This window comes from Tripterygium wilfordii, chromosome 7, assembly GCF_013401445.1.
Source record: "Tripterygium wilfordii isolate XIE 37 chromosome 7, ASM1340144v1, whole genome shotgun sequence".
Classification (NCBI taxonomy): Eukaryota; Viridiplantae; Streptophyta; class Magnoliopsida; order Celastrales; family Celastraceae; genus Tripterygium; species Tripterygium wilfordii.
In genome coordinates, this window is record NC_052238.1 from 10,065,059 (window position 1) to 10,085,187 (window position 20,129).

A 20,129-nucleotide genomic window follows, 5' to 3' on the forward strand; every position below is an offset into this window, starting at 1 on the left:
CAACCCAAGGCTTCATCCTAGCCTTGGTACAAGTAGTTTAGTTACACATAGGAAGAGAAAAACAAAAGAAGATAGATGAGAAAAGCATGAATAAACCCAATAAGTTGAGAAGATCCAAGTTGGGCTGAAGAATCTCTCCTCCTAGCTCCACGAATCACCTTTCCCCTCTGTTTTCGCTCTCCAGAAAATCAGTTTACAGTGTCAAAAGTTGTTTGCGGCTAGGGCAAATCACGAATTAAAACTGGCCCAAAAGCTGCTTTTTGCGCCTAGGCATGAGCCTCTTAAGTTATGTCTCCTTCAAATCATTGCTTCCTGGACTGGGTGAATGAAATTATCCTGGGCGTGCACAAATCATGCGCCTAGGCGGACCTCGCCTAGGCGTAAGCCTAGGCATACTTCTTCACCCACAAAATCTCTTCCTCCTAGACTGGGCGCAAATGATGAAGCCTAGGCATGACTAAAATTCACCCATAACAGCTTGAAGACTTGTTCTTTCTCCAGTCGTGCCTATTTCAGCCCCTTTTTCCACTTTTTGATACAATCCGCAATTAACCTATAAAAATACAAATCAATAATAATACTCATTATTATTGATCATTCCTCAAACATCAAAGTGGATCGTTGTACTATATTTAGTGTTCTTAGAAGTCTAACTCGCTAGTTTAGCTTTCGGACAACATTTCGTTAGGTAAAGATGCCAATAGACCAAGTTCTGCTTGAAATTGCACAAAACCTTAAAAGCTCATCTATAGACAGAATTGAGCATTCCTAAAGCATCAAAGTGGACCGTTGTACTCTATTTAGTGTTCTTAGCAGCCTAACTTGCTAGTTTAGCTTTCGTACAACGTTTCGTTAGGTACAGATACCAGTAGACCAATTTATGTTTCAAATTGCATAAAACTTGAAAACTTTGGCTATGGACAGAATTGAGCATTCCTAAAGCATCAAAGTGGACCGTTGTACTCTATTTAGTGTTCTTAGAAGTCTAACTTGCTAGTTTAGCTTTCGTACAACGTTTCGTTAGGTAAAGGTTCCAATAGACCATGTTATGCTTGAAATTGCACAAAACCGTAAAAGCTCATCTATGGACAGAATTAAGCATTCCCAAAGCATCAAAGTGGACCGTTGTACTCTATTTAGTGTTCTTAGCAGCCTAAATTGCTAGTTTAGTATTCGTACAACGTTTCGTTAGGTAACGATTCCAGTAGACCAAGTTATGTTTCAATTTGCACAAAACTTGAAAAGTTTGTCTATTGACAGAATTGAGCATTCCTAAAGCATCAAAGTGGACCGTTGTACCCTATTTAGTGTTCTTATAAGTCTAACTTGCTAGTTTAGCTTTCGTACAACGTTTCGTTAGGTAAAGATGCCAATGGACCAAGTTATGCTTGAAATGTCACAATACCTTAAAAGCTCATCTATGGACAGAATTGAGTATTCTCAAAGCATCAAAGTGGACCGTTGTACTCTATTTAGTGTTCTTAGCAGTCTAACTCGCTAGTTTAGCTTTTGTGCAACGTGTCGTTCGATAAATCAACCACATCATAGCAGGCAGCACACAGTTCCTACATTACTCAAAATGACAAATCAACCAAGATATCCCCCTTCTTTAGCCCTAAACTCCAAAAATTAGGATATGCCATGGTGGAACTCATCAATTCTCTCACTTCAATTCTTGCTCAGAATAGAGTAAGACAAGAACTCAAAGATAGCAAAAGAACACACATGAGAGAAAGTATTACATACCTGGGGCGCTTAGACTGTCGCTTAGGCGAGGATTGGAGAGGTGAGTCTAGACACTCAGTGAAGAGAGGGTCGGCGTGGGTGTGTGAATGAGTGTACAGGTTCTAAATAGTCGAAATTTTTTTTTATTTTTACGCCTAGGCGTGAAAAAGTACACGCCTAGGCGTGGTACCATTTTTGCGCCTAGGCGTGCTAAGCGTGCGCCCAGAACAGGCTGGCTGTAAAAATAATGCCCAGAAATGTTAATTGTCCTGCAGCCAGATTCCAACTCATTCACAACTAGCATCCACACAAGATTTTTGTCAATAAAACTGGAATGCTGAAGAACAAAAGGATACACAAAAAGGATATGATTCATTGGGTTGCCTCCCAAGTAGCGCTAAGTTTAGTGTCTTCAGCCAGACGTAGCGGTACCTACACAATTAAACAAACAAGCATCAGAACTTAATAGATGAAGATAGCCACCCACCCCACACTTTAAAAGGACAGTAACAACAACTTGATCAAGAAACGAAACCACCTGAGATATTCAAAGCGATGGAGAATATTCCAAACGTAACTTGTACTTTTCCATATCAAAAGAGGTCTCGAAATAGGGCTTAAGGCGGTGACCATTTACTTGTTGCTCAAAACCTGTGCGAGGGTCCTTGATAAATATAGATCCATAAGGAAGAACTTTAATCACCTCATACGGACCACTCCACCTTGATCGAAGCTTTCCCGGAAAAAATCGAAGGCTAGCATTATAAAGCAAGACTTTTTGACCCGGTTCAAATACCTTCCTTGAGATATGTTTATCATGAAAGAGTTTGGTCTTTTCGTTGTAGATTTTAGCATTCTTATAGGAATCATTCCGAAGCTCATCAAGCTCATTAAGTTGGAGCTTCCACAATTGGCCAGCTTCTTGGAGATCAAAGTTCAGAACCTTGATTGCCCAATATGCTCGATGTTGCAGCTCTACCGGTAAATGACAAGGCTTCCCAAAGACTAACCTGTAAGGAGACATGCCAATAGGAGTCTTGAAAGCGGTCCGATAAGCCCAAAGAGCATCATTAAGCTTAACGCTCCAATCCTTTCTATTAGAAGAGACCGTCTTCTCAAGAATATGCTTGATCTCCCGGTTCGATATCTCCACCTGGCCACTCGTTTGCGGGTGGTAAGGTGTAGCAACCTTATGAGTGACCCCACATTTTTTCATCAATTTCTTAAAGGGCTTGTTGCAAAAATGTGATCCACCATCACTAATAATAGCTCGTGGGGTTCCAAACCTTGCAAAAATCATATTCTTCAAGAAATTCAAAAGCACACCATGATCATTAGTTTTACACGGTGAAGCCTCCACCCATTTTCTCACATAATCGACTGCCACCAAAATATATAGATTTCCATGGGAATTGGGGAATGAACCCATGAAATCAATCCCCGACACATCGAATAGGTCAATAGTCAAAATATTTTTCAATGGCATTTGATTTCTGGCTGAAATATTCCCAGTTCATTGGCATCGATCACAAGTCAAACAGAAAGAATGAGCATCTTTGAACAAAGATGGCCAATAAAATCCACATTGAAGCACCTTGGCCGAAGTTTTCTTTCCCCCAAAGTGCCCTCCACAAACATGGGTGTGGCAAAAATGAAGAACACTTTCTTGCTCATTAACCGGAATACATCGCCTGATAATCTGATCAGGACAACACCGGAATAGATAAGGATCATCCCAATAGTAATATTTGATAGAAGAGAGAAATTTGTTTTTCTCGTGTGTAGTCATGCCGGGAGGTAACTTCCCACTCACCAAGTAGTTAACAATATCTGCATACCAAGGGACCTCCTCAACCTCGAATAACTGCTCATCCGGAAAGGTCTCATTGAAATCCATATCTTTTGCACCACTCTCCTTGATAGCAAGCCTAGAAAGATGATCAGCAACTACATTCTCACACCCCTTCTTATCCCGAATCTCCAAATCAAACTCTTGGAGGAGAAGTACCCAACGAATGAGCCTTGGCTTGGAATCTTTCTTTGATAACAAATACCGCAATGCCGCATGATCGGAATAGACAATCACTTTAGAGCATGCCAAATATGGGCGAAATTTGTCCAAGGCGAAGACAATGGCCAACAACTCTTTCTCGGTGGTGGTATAATTGACTTGAGCATCATTGAGTGTTTGGCTTGAATAATATATAACATGAGACTTCTTGTCAACTCGTTGGCAAAGCACCGCTCCAATGGCAAAGTCAGAAGCGTCGCACATAATTTCAAATGGCAAAGAAAAATCCAGAGGCATCATAATTGGAGCGGTAGTAAGTTTCTCCTTCAACAAATTGAATGCCCTCATACAAGCTTCATCGAATAGAAAAACTGCATCTTTGGCCAAAAGGTTGCATAAAGGCCTAGCAATTTTAGAAAAATCTTGAATGAACCGCCTATAGAACCCTGCATGTCCAAGAAAAGAGCGAATTCCTTTCACATTGATTGGAGGTGGAAGCTTCGATATAAGCTCAATCTTAGCCGGATCAACTTCAATCCCATTTTTGGAGATAACATGCCCCAACACATTGCCTCGTTGCACCATAAAGTGGCATTTCTCCCAATTTAGAACCAAATTGGTTTCTTCACATCTCTTCAACACAAAAGACAGATTTTGAAGGCAATTGTCAAAACTTGACCCAAAGACAGAGAAATCATCCATAAATATCTCAATGAAATGCTCCACCATGTCAGAAAAGATACTCATCATGCAAAGCTGAAATGTTGCAGGAGCATTGCAAAGGCCGAAAGGCATCCGACGATAAGCAAATGTTCCAAATGGACAAGTGAAAGTAGTCTTGTCTTGATCTTCGAGAGCAATGGAAATTTGGTTATAGCCAAAATAACCATCTAGAAAGCAATATTACTCATGCCCTGCTAGTCTCTCAAGCATTTGATCAACGAAAGGTAAGGGGAAATGATCTTTTCGGGTAGCAAAATTCAGCTTCCGGTAATCAATACAAACTCTCCACCCCGTGACCTTCCGAGTAGGAATAAGCACATGGTTCTCATTGGCTTCTACAGTAATCCCAGATTTCTTCGGCACAAGATGAACTGGGCTCACCCACTTGGAATCAGAAATAGGATAAATAACGCCTACATCCAAGAGCTTCAAAATCTCACCCCGGACAACTTCTTTCATGTTGGGATTTAATCTTCTTTGTCCTTCTCTAGTGGCCTTAGTTCCGTCCTCCATCAAAATGCGGTGTATGAACATAGAAGGGCTAATGCCACGGATATCTGCAATGGTCCCCCCCAATTGCACTCTTATATTCCCTGAGAACACGGAGCAATTTCTCTTCTTCCAAGAGAGAAAGATAAGAAGAAATAATAACAGGAAGAGTTTTAGAGTTACCTATGAATGCATATCGCAAGTGTGCGGGCAAAGGCTTCAACTCTAGCTCTGGCGGACTCACTATAGATGGTTCTAGTTTCTCAGGATTTGGAGAGTCCCTCAAATTTTCAAAAGTCGGATGCCACTTGTATTGATAACTAGGAGAAGCCTCAAACATATTTACGACTTCTTGAGTGTCATTGTCAAAAGTCCTCTCAATGTCTCCCACTAGAAAAGCTTCCAAAGCAATGATTGTATCATTTCTATGCAGCTCCATATCAACTCTTCTATCCACCACATCCACCCAGAAACAAGATTTTACACCATTAGAATGTCTCATAGCTTCAAAGAGCCGAAACTGAATAGTTTTATCAAAAACTGTCATAGTAAGAACCCCCATCTTGACATCAATGAGGGTGTTGGTAGTTGCCATAAAACCGCGGCCTAGAATGAGTGGTACATCTTTTCCCGGATTAGGTTCACCCTTCATATCAAGCACTAGAAAATCCACAGGAATAACAAACTCACCCACCTTCACTAGAACATCTTCCACTAGCCCAAAAGGATGCACTAAAGAGCGATCCGCTAATTGGAGAGTGACTGAAGTTGGTTTCAACTCGCCGATCTTCAAAGTAGTGTAAACAGAATAAGGCATGATATTTACACTTGCACCAAGATCCATCAAAGCCTTTTCAATTTCTTTCTCTCCAATAATACAAGGAATGGTAAAGCTACCCAGATCTTTTAATTTGGGCGGGAGCTTCTTTTGTAAAATAGCACTTGTCTCTTCTGAGAGAAATACTTCTTCATGATCACCTATCTTCCTTTTGTTAGTGCACAACTCCTTCAAAAATTTGCATATGCGGGAATAGACTTAATTGCCTCAATGAGTTGAATATTAATCTCCACTTTCTTCAAATCTTCAAAAATATCCCAATTATACTTGCTTTTCTTAGTCGGTGCAAGACGAGATGGAAAAGGCACTTTTGGAACAACCTCTTCTACTTCCGGCTGTTCCTTCTCAACATGAGGCATGGTGGAAGCACTTGGCTCCACCACTATAGGCTCATCATGACTCTCACCTTCAAGCCTTTGATACTCAATCTTGTTATCCACCTTTTTCCCACTTCACAAAACAGTAATGGCATTAGCATCTTCATGCTTATTGCGATTTACCTCAAGTTGACTTGGAAGCTTTCCCAACTGTCTTTCACTCAAGGCATTAGCGAGTTGTCCTACCTGCATGTCAAGCTTTGAGATGGACTGAGTATTACTGGACACAGTTTGTTACAACTGAGTCATTGAATTGCTCATCTCTGCTTGAGAATGCTGCATTGAGACATACGATTGAGCAAGTTGGGAAATAAGGTCCTCTATAGTAGACTTCCGTGCATCTTGAGAAGGTGGTGCTTGTCGTGGAGCTTGCCAAGGTCTGGGCCCTTGGTTGAAATTCTGTGGTGAAGCGTAAGAGAAATTGGGGTGATTCTTCCATCCTAGGTTATATGTGTGAGAAAATGGGTCATTCTGCTGCCTATGAAAAGGTTGAACTGCATTAGCTTCAGCTTCAGGAAATGTTCCACTTCTAGAACATACATGAGTAGGATGATCGGTGCCTCCACAAATACCACATGGCTCCAAATTTCTGCTCAACAAAGTGACTACCGCATCCAGTTTCCTAGCCACAGATGCCATCTCTGAATTCGAAGCACTAGCCTCATAAACAGTGTGTCTAGGAACATCAGGATCACGACTATCCCATTGTGAGGAATTTGCTACCACAGTCTCAATAATTTCATTGGCCTCTGTCGGTTCCTTTGCCATAATATTTCCTCCAGCAGCTGCATCTAACCGATGGCGGAAATCATCAGACAGATGTTGATAAAAGTATGAGATAATCTGCCATGGCAAGAATTGATGATGGGGACAACCAATCAATAGAGTTTTATATCGCTCCCAAGCCTGAAATGGAAAATCTGATCTCTCAACCTCTGTGTCCTTGACTGAGTATAGAACTTCTGAATAAACTTAGCGGAGAGTTGATCCCAAGAAGTGATAGAATTTGCTGGCAGAGTCTTGAACCAAACCTTAGCACTCTCCTTGAGAGAAAAAGGAAATAGCTTCAACCGGATGAACTCTTCAGATATGCCCTGTATTTTTTGAGTGCCACAAATCTCCAGAAAACTATCAATATGATCACTAGCATCTTGATTCTCCGCTCCTGAAGAGGATGGAAGCATGTTGATCACATGACATTTAAGCTCATAGGAGAGGTTTGGAGGAATAGTAGGATAGACGATGCATGATTGTCTAGTAGAGAATTTTGGCATAGAGTAGTCCATGATGGTGACAGGAGCATTAGCAATGTGGGCATTATTGCCAACTTCTTCACGATTTTCAGCCATACTTGCTTGTTCAGAATGTTCTCCCAAAGTGTTGTCACTAGATGAACAAGAGCTGGATGAACGAGAAATAGACTGAGTGAGAGAGAGCTCCCCAACAGGGTCCTTATCTCTTTTGTTCCTTCGTGCACGCTCCAAGTCTAGATCAATAGGAAGAATTTCTGTATCTTGAGAACGTCTTCCTTGCATGAACTACAAACAAGAATGAATAGGATAAGGATCGCTAATTATCACGTAATAAAAACTAGACTAGGTATGTAAGTATCTATTTATACAAACTAAAATGGATCAAATATAAGCAACCGTCCCCGGCAACGGCGCCATAAACTTGTTGGGTCTAAATTAACCTTACTAGCAAGTGTACTAGTCAGCGACTACAGTACAATGATAAGCAAGGGTCGAATCCACAGGGACGGAGTTATGTCTAATCCAAAAGTATACTTGTATGTATGTATGGACAGTGCAAACAAAGTAAAGATCAACTCAAGTTTGTTTGGTTCAGTATTTAACTAAGGACAAGCAAACAGTAAAGTATTTTTTGTGTTTTCTTGGAATAAGGATGCAAATCGAGCTAATGCAATTTATAACTAAACAAGCTAAAAGAAAAGGAATAAGATTCAAGATGAGAAAGAAGCACCAAGGCTTCGGAATCAACCAAGGGTCACTAATTTGCAACAAAATCGATTCACACACATCAATAGCAATCGATTCACTAACTTGCTAGTTCAGCTTTTGTACAACGTTTCGTTCTATAAAGATGCCAATAAAACAAGTTATGTTTGAAAATGCACAAAACTTGAAAAGCTCATCTATGGATAGAATTGAGCATTCGTAAAGCATCAAAGACGACCGTTGCACTCTATTTAGTGTTCTTAGAAGTCTAACTTGCTAGTTTAGCTTTCGTACAACGTTTCGTTAGGTAAAGATGCCAACAGACCAAGTTATGCTTGAAATTGCACAAAACCTTAAAAGCTCATCTATGGACAGAACTGAGCATTCCTAAAGCATCAATGTTGACCGTTGTACTCTATTTAGTGTTTTTAGCAGCTAACATGTGAGTTTAGCTTTCGTATAACGTTTCGTTAGGTAAGGAAACCAATAGACCAAGTTATCTTTTAAATTGCACAAACCTTGAAAAGTTTGTCCATGGACAGAATTGACCATTCCTAAAGCATCAAAGTGAACCATTGTACTCCATTTAGTGTCGTTAGAAGTGTAACTTGCTAGTTTAGCTTTTGTACAACGTTTCGTTCGATCAAGATGCCAATAAAACAAGTTATGTTTGAAAATGTACAAAAGTTGAAAAGCTCATCTATGGACAGAATTCAGCATTTGTAAAGCATCAATGTGGACCGTTGCACTCTATTTAGTGTTCTTAGAAGTATAACTTGCTAGTTTAGCTTTCGTACAACGTGTCGTTAGGTAAAGATGCCAATAGACCAAGTTATGCTTGAAATTCCACAAAACCTTAAAAGCTCATCTATGTACAGAATTGAGCATTCCCAAAGCATCAAAGTGGACCGTTGTACTCTATTTGGTGTTCTTAGCAGTCTAACTTGCTAGTTTTGTTTTTGTACAACGTTTCGTTCTATAAAGATGCCAACAAAACAAGTTATGTTTGAAAATGCAAAAAAACTTGAAAAGCTCGTCTATGGACAGAATTGAGCATTCGTAAAGCATCAAAGTGGACCGTTGCACTCTATTTGGTGTTCTTAGAAGTCTAACTTGCTAGTTTAGCTTTCGTACAACTTGTCGTTAGCTAAACATGCCAATAGGCCAAGTCATGCGAGAAATTGTACAAAACCTTAAAAGCTCATCTATGGACAGAATTGAGCATTCCCAAAGCATCAACGTGGACCGTTGTACTCTATTTAGTGTTCTTAGCAGTCTAAATTGGTAGTTTAGCTTTGGTACAACGTTTCGTTCGACAAAGATGCCAATAAAACAAGTTATGTTTGAAAATTCACAAAACATGAAAAGCTCGTCTATAGACTGAATTGAGCATTCGTAAAGCATCAAAGTGGACCGTTGTACTCTATTTAGTGTTCTTAGAAGTCTAACTTGCTAGTTTAGCTTTCGTACAACGTTTCGTTAGGTAAAGATGCCAATAGACCAAGTTACGCTTGAAATTGCACAAAACCTTAAAATCTCATCTATGGACAGAATTGAGCATTCCCAAAGCATCAAAGTGGACCGTTGTACTCTATTTAGTGTTCTTAGCTACCTAACTTGCTAGTTTAGCTTTCGTACAACGTTTCGTTATGGAACGATACCACTAGACCAAGTTATGTTTCGAATTGCACAAAACTTGAAAAGCTTGTCTATGGACAGAATTAAGCTTTCTTAAAGCATCAAAGTGGACCGTTGTACTCTATTTAGTGTTCTTTGAAGTCTAACTTGGTAGTTTAGCTTTCGTACAACATTTCATTAGGTAAAGATTCCAATAGACAAAGTTATGCTTGAAATTGTACAAAACATTAAAAGCTCATCATGGACAGAATTAAGCTTTCCCAAAGCATCAAAGTGGACCGTTGTACTCTATTTGGTGTTCTTAGCAGTCTAACTTGGTAATTTAGCTTTTGTACAACGTTTTATTCTATAAAGATGCCAATAAAACAAGTTATGTTTGAAAATGCACATAACTTGAAAAGCTCATCTATGGACATAATTGAGCATTCGTAAAACATCAAAGTGGACCGTTGCACTCTATTTAGTGTTCTTAGAAGTCTAACTTGCTAGTTTAGCTTTCGTACAACGTTTCGTTAGGTAAAGATGCCAACAGACCAAGTTATGCTTGAAATTGCACAAAACCGTAAAAGCTCATCTATGGACAGAATTGAGCATTCCCAAAGCATCAATGTGGACCGTTGTACTCTATTTAGTGTTTTTAGCAATCTAACATGTGAGTTTAGCTTTCGTATAACGTTTCGTTAGGTAAATATACCAATAGACCAAGTTATGTTTTACATTGCACAAACCTTGAAAAGTTTGTCTATGGACAGAATTGACCATTCCTAAAGCGTCAAAGTGAACCATTGTACTCCATTTAGTGTCGTTAGAAGTGTAACTTGCTAGTTTAGCTTTTGTGCAACGTTTCGTTCGATAAAGATGCCAATAAAACAAGTTATGTTTGAAAATGTACAAAAGTTGAAAAGCTCGTCTATGGACAGAATTGAGCATTTGCAAAGCATCAATGTGGACCGTTGCACTCTATTTAGTGTTCTTAGAAGTATAACTTGCTAGTTTAGCTTTCGTGCAACGTTTCGTTAGGTAAAGATGCCAATAGACCAAGTTATGCTTGAAATTGCACAAAACCTTAAAAGCTCATCTATGTACAGAATTGAGCATTCCCAAAGCATCAAAGTGGACCGTTGTACTCTTTTTGGTGTTCTTAGCAGTCTAACTTGCTAGTTTTGTTTTTGTACAACGTTTCGTTCTATAAAGATGCCAACAAAACAAGTTATGTTTGAAAATGTAAAAAACTTGAAAAGCTCGTCTATGGACAGAATTGAGCATTCGTAAAGCATCAAAGTGGACCGTTGCACTCTATTTGGTGTTCTTAGAAGTCTAACTTTCTAGTTTAGCTTTCGTACAACGTGTCGTTAGCTAAAGATGCCAATAGGCCAAGTCATGCAAGAAATTGTATAAAACCTTAAAAGCTCATCTATAGACAGAATTGAGCATTCCCAAAGCATCAACGTGCACCGTTGTACTCTATTTAGTGTTCTTAGCAGTCTAACATGGTAGGTTAGCTTTGGTACAATGTTTCGTTCGATAAAGATGCCAATAAAACAAGTTATGCTTGAAATTCCACAAAACGTTAAAAGCTCATCTATGTACAGAATTGAGCATTCCCAAAGCATCAAAGTGGACCGTTGTACTCTATTTGGTGTTTTTAGCAGTCTAACTTGCTAGTTTTACTTGTGTACAATGTTTCGTTCTATAAAGATGCCAACAAAACAAGTTATGTTTGAAAATGCAAAAAACTTGAAAAGCTCGTCTATGGACAGAACTGAGCATTCGTAAAGCATCAAAGTGGACCGTTGCACTCTATTTGGTGTTCTTAGAAGTCTAACTTGCTAGTTTAGCTTTCGTACAACGTGTCGTTAGCAAAAGATGCCAATAGGTTATGGATAGAATTGAGCATTCCCAAAGCATCAACGTGCACCGTTGTACTCTATTTAGTGTTCTTAGCAGTCTAACATGGTAGGTTAGCTTTGGTACAACGTGTCGTTCGATAAAGATGCCAATAAAACAAGTTATGCTTGAAAATGCACAAAACATGAAAAGCTCATCTATGGACAGAATTGAGCATTCGTAAAGCATCAAAGTGGACCGTTGTACTCTATTTCGTGTTCTGAGAAGTCTAACTTGCTAGTTTAGCTTTTGTACAACGTTTCGTTAGGTAAAGATGCCAATAGACCAAGTTACGCTTGAAATTGCACAAAACCTTAAACGCTCATCTATGGACAGAATTGAGCGTTCCCAAAGCATCAAAGTGGACCGTTGTGCTCTATTTAGTGTTTTTAGCAACCTAACATGCTAGTTTAGCTTTCGTACAACGTTTCATTAGGGAACGATACCAGTAGACCAAGTTATGTTTCGAATTGCACAAAACTTGAAAAGCTTGTCTATGGACAGAATTGAGCTTTCTTAAAGCATCAAAGTGGACCGTTGTAGTCTATTTAGTGTTCTTTGAAGTCTAAATTGCTAGTTTAGCTTTCGTACAACGTTTCATTAGGCAAAGATTCCAATAGACAAAGTTATGCTTGAAATTGCACAAAACATTAAAACCTCATCTATGGACAGAATTAAGCTTTCCCAAAGCATCAAAGTGGAGCGTTGCACTCAATTTGTTGTTCTTAGCAGTCTAACTTGCTAGTTTAGCTTTTGTACAACGTTTCATTCTATAAATATGCCAATAAAACAAGTTATGTTTGAAAATGCACATAACTTGAAAAGCTCATCTATGGACAGAATTGAGCATTCGTAAAGCTTCAAAGTGGACCGTTGCACTCTATTTAGTGTTCTTAGAAGTCTAACATGCTAGTTTAGCTTTCGTGCAACGTTTCGTTAGGTAAAGATGCCAACAGACGTAGTTATGCTTGAAATTGCACAAAACCTTAAAAGCTCATCTATGGAAAGAATTGAGCATTCCCAAAGCATCAAAGTAGACCGTTGTACTCTATTTAGTGTTTTTAGCAGTCTAACATATGAGTTTAGCTTTCGTATAATGTTTTGTTAGGTAAAGATACCAATAGACCAAGTTATGTTTTAAATTGCACAAACCTTGAAAAGTATGTCTATGGACAGAATTGACCATTCCTAAAGCATCATAGTGAACCGTTGTACTCTATTTAGTGTCGTTAGAAGTGTAACTTGCTAGTTTAGCTTTTGTACAATGTTTCGTTCGATAAAGATGCCAATAAAACAAGTTATGTTTGAAAATGCACAAAACTTGAAAAGCTCGTCTATGGACAGAATTGAGCATTCGTAAAGCATCAATGTGGAACGTTGCACTCTATTTAGTGTTCTTAGAAATCTAACTTGCTAGTTTAGCTTTCGTACAACGTTTCGTTAGGTAAAGATGCCAATAGACCAAGTTATGCTCGAAATTGCACGAAACGTTAAAAGCTCATCTATGGACAGAATTGAGTATTCCCAAAGCATCAAAGTGGACCGTTGTACTCTATTTGGTGTTCTTAGCAGTCTAACTTGCTAGTTTCGCTTTTGTACAACGTTTCGTTCTATAAAGATGCCAACAAACAAGTTATGTTTGAAAATGTAAAAAACTTGACAAGCTCGTCTATGGATAGAATTGAGCATTCTTAAACCTTCAAAGTGGACCGTTCCACTCTATTTAGTGTTCTTAGAAGTCTAACTTGCTAGTTTAGCTTTCGAACAACGTTTCGTTAGCTAAAGATGCCAATGGACTAAGTTATGCTTGAAATTGCACAATACCTTAAAAGCTCATCTATGGATAGAATTGAGCATTCTCAAAGCATCAAAGTCGACCGTTGTACCCTATTTAGTGTTCTTAGCAGTCTAACTTGCTAGTTTAGCTTTGGTACAACGTTTCATTCTATAAAGATGCCAATAAAACAAGTTATGTTTGAAAATGCACAAAACTTGAAAAGCTCGTCTATGGACAAAATTGAGCAATCGTAAAGCATCAAAGTGGACCGTTGCACTCTATTTAGTGTTCTTAGAAGTCTAACTTGCTAGTTTAGCTTTCGTACAACGTTTCGTTATGTAAAGATGCCAACAGACCAAGTTATGCTTGAAATTGCACAAAACCTTAAAAGCTCATCTATGGAAAGAATTGAGCATTCCCAAACCATCAAAGTGGATCGTTGTAGTCTATTTAGTGTTTTTACCCGTCTAACATTTGAGTTTAGCTTTCGTATAACGTTTTGTTAGGTAAAGATAACAATAGACCAAGTTATGTTTTAAATTGCACAAACCTTGAAAAGTATGTCTATGGACAGAATTGACCATTCCTAAAGCATCATAGTGAACCGTTGTACTCTATTTAGTGTCGTTAGAAGTGTAACTTGCTAGTTTAGCTTTTGTACAATGTTTCGTTCGATAAAGATGCCAATAAAACAAGTTATGTTTGAAAATGCACAAAACTTGAAAAGCTCGTCTATGGACAGAATTGAGCATTCGTAAAGCATCAATGTGGAACGTTGCACTCTATTTAGTGTTCTTAGAAATCTAACTTGCTAGTTTAGCTTTCGTACAACGTTTCGTTAGGTAAAGATGCCAATAGACCAAGTTATGCTCGAAATTGCACGAAACGTTAAAAGCTCATCTATGGACAGAATTGAGTATTCCCAAAGCATCAAAGTGGACCGTTGTACTCTATTTGGTGTTCTTAGCAGTCTAACTTGCTAGTTTCGCTTTTGTACAACGTTTCGTTCTATAAAGATGCCAACAAACAAGTTATGTTTGAAAATGTAAAAAACTTGACAAGCTCGTCTATGGATAGAATTGAGCATTCTTAAACCTTCAAAGTGGACCGTTCCACTCTATTTAGTGTTCTTAGAAGTCTAACTTGCTAGTTTAGCTTTCGAACAACGTTTCGTTAGCTAAAGATGCCAATGGACTAAGTTATGCTTGAAATTGCACAATACCTTAAAAGCTCATCTATGGATAGAATTGAGCATTCTCAAAGCATCAAAGTCGACCGTTGTACCCTATTTAGTGTTCTTAGCAGTCTAACTTGCTAGTTTAGCTTTGGTACAACGTTTCATTCTATAAAGATGCCAATAAAACAAGTTATGTTTGAAAATGCACAAAACTTGAAAAGCTCGTCTATGGACAAAATTGAGCAATCGTAAAGCATCAAAGTGGACCGTTGCACTCTATTTAGTGTTCTTAGAAGTCTAACTTGCTAGTTTAGCTTTCGTACAACGTTTCGTTATGTAAAGATGCCAACAGACCAAGTTATGCTTGAAATTGCACAAAACCTTAAAAGCTCATCTATGGAAAGAATTGAGCATTCCCAAACCATCAAAGTGGATCGTTGTAGTCTATTTAGTGTTTTTACCCGTCTAACATTTGAGTTTAGCTTTCGTATAACGTTTTGTTAGGTAAAGATAACAATAGACCAAGTTGTGTTTTAAATTGCACAAACCTTGAAAAGTTTGTCTACGGACAGAATTGACAATTCCTAAAGCATCAAAGTGAACCGTTGTACTCTATTTAGTGTCGTTAGAAGTGTAACTTGCTAGTTTAGCTTTTGTACAACGTTTCGTTCAATAAATATGCCAATAAAACAAGTTATGTTTCAAAATGCACAAAACTTGAAAAGCTCGTCTATGGACAGAATTGAGCAATCGTAAAGCATCAAAATGGACCGTTGCACTCTATTTAGTGTTCTTAGAATTCTAACTTGCTAGTTTAGCTTTCGTACAACGTTTCGTTAGGTGAAGATGCCAACAGACCAAGTTATGCTTGAAATTGCACAAAACCTTAAAAGCTCATCCATGGATAGAATTGAGCATTCCCAAAGCATCAAAGTGGACCGCTGTACTCTATTTAGTGTTCTTAGCAGCCTAACTTGCTAGTTTAGTATTCATACATCGTTTCGTTAGGTAATGATACCAGTAGACCAAGTTGTGTTTCAAATTGCACAAAACTTGAAAAGTTTGTCTACGGACTGAATTGAGCATTCCTAAAGCATCAAAGTGGACCGTTGTACTCTATTTGGTTTTCTTAGAAGTCTAACTTGCTAGTTTAGCTTTCGTACAATGTTTCGTTAGGTAAAGATGCCAATGGACTAAGTTATGCTTGAAATTGCACAATACCTTAAAAGCTCATCTATGGATAGAATTGAGCATTCTCAAAGCATCAAAGTGGACTGTTGTACCCTATTTAGTGTTCTTAGCAGTCTAACTTGCTAGTTTAGCTTTGGTACAACGATTCGTTCGATAAAGATGCCAATAGAACAAGTTATGTTCGAAAATGCGCAAAACTTGAAAAGCTCGTCTATGGATAGAACTGAACATTTGTAAAGCATCAAAGTGGACCGTTGCACTCTATTTAGTGTTCTAAGAAGTATAACTTGCTAGTTTAGCTTTCGTACAACGTTTCGTTAGGTAAAGATACCAATAGACCAAGTTATGTTTCAAATTGCACAAAACTTGAAAAGTTTGTCTATGGACAGAATTGAGCATTCCTAAATCATCAGATTAAGCTGTTGTACTCTACTTAGCGTCGTTAGAAGTGTAACTTGCTAGTTTAGCTTTTGTACAACTTTTCGTTCGATAAAGATGGCAATAAAACAAGTTATGTTTGAAAATGCACAAAACTTGAAAGGCTCGTCTATGGACAGAATTGAGCATTCGTAAAGCATCAAAGTGGACCGTTGCACTCTATTTAGTGTTTTTAGAAGTCTAACTTGCTAGTTTTTCTTTCGTACAACGTTTCGTTTGCTAAAGATGCCAATAGACCAAGTTATGCTTGAAATTGTACAAAATCTTAAAAGCTCATCTATGCACAGAATTGAGCATTCCCAAAGCATCAAAGTGTACCACTGTACTCTATTTTGTGGTCTTAGCAGCCTAACTTGCTAGTTTAGTTTTCGTACAACGTTTCGTTAGGTAAAGATACTAGGAGACGAAGTTATGTTTCAAATTGCACAAAACTTAAAGTTTGTCTATGGCAGAATTGAGCATTGCTCAAGCATCAAAGTGGACCGTTGTACTCTATTTAGTGTTCTTAGCAGTCTAACTTGCTAGTTTAGCTTTCGTACAACGTTTCGTCAGGTAAAGATGCCAATGGACCAAGTTATGCTTGAAATTGCACAATACCTTAAAAGCTCATCTATGGACAGAATTGAGCATCCTCAAAGCATCAAAGTGGACCGTTGTACTCTATTTAGTGTTCTTAGCAGTCTAACTTGCTAGTTTAGCTTTTGTACAACGTTTCGTTCGATAAAGATGCCAATAAAACAGGTTCTGTTTGAAAATGCGCAAAACTTGAAAAGCTCGTCTATGGACAGAATTGAGCATTCGTAAAGCATCAAAGTGGACCGTTGCACTCTATTTACTGTTCTTAGAAGTCTAGCTTGCTAGTTTAGCTTTCGTACAGCGTTTCGTTAGCTAAAGATGCCAATAGACCAAGTTATGCTTGAAATTGTACAAAAACTTAAAAGCTCATCTATGGACAGAATTGAGCATTCCCCAAAGCATCAAAGCGGACCGTTTTACTCTATTTAGTGTTTCTAGTAGTCTAACTTGCAAGTTTAGCTTACGTACAACGTTTCGTTAGGTAAAGATACCAATAGAACAAGTTATGTTTCGAATTGCACAAAACTTGAAAAGTTTGTCTTGGACAGAATTAAGCATTGCAAAAGCATCAAAGTGGACCGTTGTACTCTATTTAGTGTTGTTAGAAGTGTAACTTGCTAGTTTAGCTTTCGTACAATGTTTCGTTCGATAAAGATTCCAATAAACCAAGTTATGTTTGAAAACGTACAAAACTTGAAAAGCTCGTCTATGGACTTAATTGAGCATTCCCGAAGCATCAAAGAGGACCGTTGTACTCTATTGATTGTTCGTAGCAGTCTAACTTGCTAGTTTAGCTTTCGTACGACGTTTCGTTAGGTAAAGATGCCAACATACCAAGTTATGCTTGAAATTGCACAAAACCTTAAAACCTCATTCATGGACAGAATTGAGCATTCCCAAATCATCAAAGTAGACCATTGTACTCTATTTAGTGTTCTTAGAAGTCTAACTTGCAAGTTTAGCTTTCGTACAACGTTTCGTTAGATAAAGATGCCAATAGACCAAGTTATGCTTGAAATTGCACAAAACCTTAAAAGCTCATCTATGGATAGAATTGAGCATTCCCAAAGCATTAAAATGGACCGTTGTACTCTATTTAGTGTTCTTAGTAATCTAACTTGCTAGTTTAGTTTTTGTACAACGTTTCGTTAGATAAAGTTGCCAATAAAACAAGTTATGTTTGAAAATGCACAAAACTTGAAAAGCTCGTCTATGGACAGAATTGAGCATTAGTAAAGCAATTAAGTGGACCGTTGCACTCTATTCAGTGTTCTTAGAAGTCTAACTTGCTAGTTTAACTTTCATACAACGTTTCGTTAGGCAAAGATACCAATAGACCAAGTTATGTTTCGAATTGCACAATACTTGAAAAGTTTGTCTACAGACAGAATTTATCATTCCTGAGCATCAAAGTGAACCATTGTACTTTATTTAGTGTTGTTAGAAGTGTAACTTACTAGTTTAGCTTTTCAACAATGTTTCGTTCGATAAAGATGCCGATAAACCAAGTTATGTTTGAAAACGCACAAAACTTGAAAAGCTCGTCTATGGACAGAATTGAGCATTCGTAAAGCATCAAAGTGGACCGTTGCACTCTATTTCGTGTTCTTAGAAGTCTAACGTGCTAGTTTAGCTTTCGTACAACGTTTCGTTAGCTAAAGATGCCAATAGACCAAGTTATGCTTGAAATTGCACAAAACCTTAAAAGCTCATCTATGGACAGAATTGAGCATTCTCAAAGCATCAAAGTGGACCGTTTTACTCTATTTAGTGTTCCTAGTAGTCTAACTTGCCAGTTTAGCTGTCGTACAACGTTTCGTTAGGTAAAGATACCCATAAAACAAGTTATGTTTCGAATTGCACAAAACTTGAAAAGTTTGTCTTGGACAGAATTGAGCATTGCCAAAGTATCAAAGTGGACCGTTGTACTCTATTTAGTGTTGTTAGAAGTGTAACTTGCTAGTTTAGCTTTCGTACAATCTTTCATTCAATAAAGATGCCAATAAACCAAGTTATGTTTGAAACTGCACAAAACTTGAAAAGCTCGTCTATGGACTTGAGCATTCCCGAAGCATCAAAGTGGACCGTTTTGCTCTATTTAGTCTTCGTAGCAGGCTAACTCGCTAGTTTAGCTTCCGTTCAACATTTCATTAGCTAAAGAAGCCAATAGACCAAGTCATGCTTGAAATTGCACAAAACCTTAAAAGCTCATCTATGGACAGAATTGAGCATTCCCAAAGCATCAAAGTGGACCGTTGTACTCTATTCGGTGTTCTTAGCAGTCTAACTAGCTAGTTTAGCCTTGGTACAACGATTCGTTTGATAAATATGCCAATAGAACAAGTTATGTTTGAAAATGCACAAAACTTGAAAAGCTCGTCTATGGACAGAATTGAGCATTCGTAAAGCATCAAAGTGCACCGTTATACACCATTTAGTGTTCTTAGAGGTCTAACTTGCTAATTTGGCTTTCGTACAACGTTTCGTTAGGTAAAGATGCCAATAGACCAAGTTATGCTTGAACTTGCACAAAACCTTAAAAGCTCATCTATGGACAGAATTGAGCATTCCCAAAGCATCAAAGTGTACCGCTGTACTCTATTTTGTGGTCTTAGCAGCCTAACTTGCTAGTTTAGTTTTCGTACAACGTTTCGTTAGGTAAAGATACTAGGAGACCAAGTTATGTTTCAAATTGCACAAAACTTGAAAAGTTTGTCTATGGCAGAATTGAGCATTGCTCAAGCATCAAAGTGGACCGTTGCACTCTATTTCGTGTTCTTAGAAGTCTAACGTGCTAGTTTAGCTTTCGTACAACGTTTCGTTAGCTAAAGATGCCAATAGACCAAGTTATGCTTGAAATTGCACAAAACCTTAAAAGCTCATCTATGGACAGAATTGAGCATTCCCAAAGCATCAAAGTGGACCGTTGTACTCTATTTAGTGTTCTTAGATGTCTAACTTGCTAGTTTAGCTTTCGTACAACGTTTCGTGAGATAAAGATGCCAATACACCAAGTTATGCTTGAAATTACACAAAATCTTAAAAGCTCATCTATGGACAGAATTGAGCATTGTCAAAGCATCAAAGTGGACCATTGTACGCTATTTAGTGTTCTTAGCAGACTAACATGCGAGTTTAGCCTTCGTACAACGTTTCGTTAAGTCAAGATAACAATAGACCAAGTTTTGTTTCAAATTGCACAAAACTTGAAAAGTTTTTCTATGGACAGAATTGAGCATTCCTAAAGCATCAAAGTGGACGTTGTACTCTATTTAGTGTCGTTAGAAGTGTAACTTACTAGTTTAGCTTTTTTAGAACGTTTCA

At 38.1% G+C, this 20,129-nt stretch overlaps 1 protein-coding gene across 1 annotated transcript; it reads right to left on the reverse strand.

Moving 5' to 3' along the window:
* Positions 1–457: 457 nt before the first annotated feature.
* LOC120002588 lies at positions 458–5,543 on the reverse strand. The gene is made up of 9 exons (XM_038851350.1): positions 5,132–5,543; positions 4,738–5,016; positions 3,968–4,626; positions 3,539–3,874; positions 3,310–3,424; positions 2,310–3,222; positions 2,148–2,157; positions 1,916–2,062; positions 458–553 (listed from the first exon to the last, which is right to left on the reverse strand). Exons 1-9 carry the CDS (start codon positions 5,541–5,543, stop codon positions 458–460), a joined length of 2,967 nt encoding a protein of 988 aa, XP_038707278.1.
* Positions 5,544–20,129: the final 14,586 nt, after the last annotated feature.

Coding starts and splice junctions, on each gene's coding strand:
- LOC120002588 (XM_038851350.1), bottom strand. CDS start 5,543: ATGGCAACTACCAACACCCTCATTGATGTCAAGATGGGGGTTCTTACT. Junction 4,627..4,737: donor GGTCACGGGGTGGAGAGTTT/GTATTGATTACC, acceptor ATTGCTTTCTAG/ATGGTTATTTTGGCTATAAC. Junction 3,875..3,967: donor CTGACTTTGCCATTGGAGCG/GTGCTTTGCCAA, acceptor ACCACCACCGAG/AAAGAGTTGTTGGCCATTGT.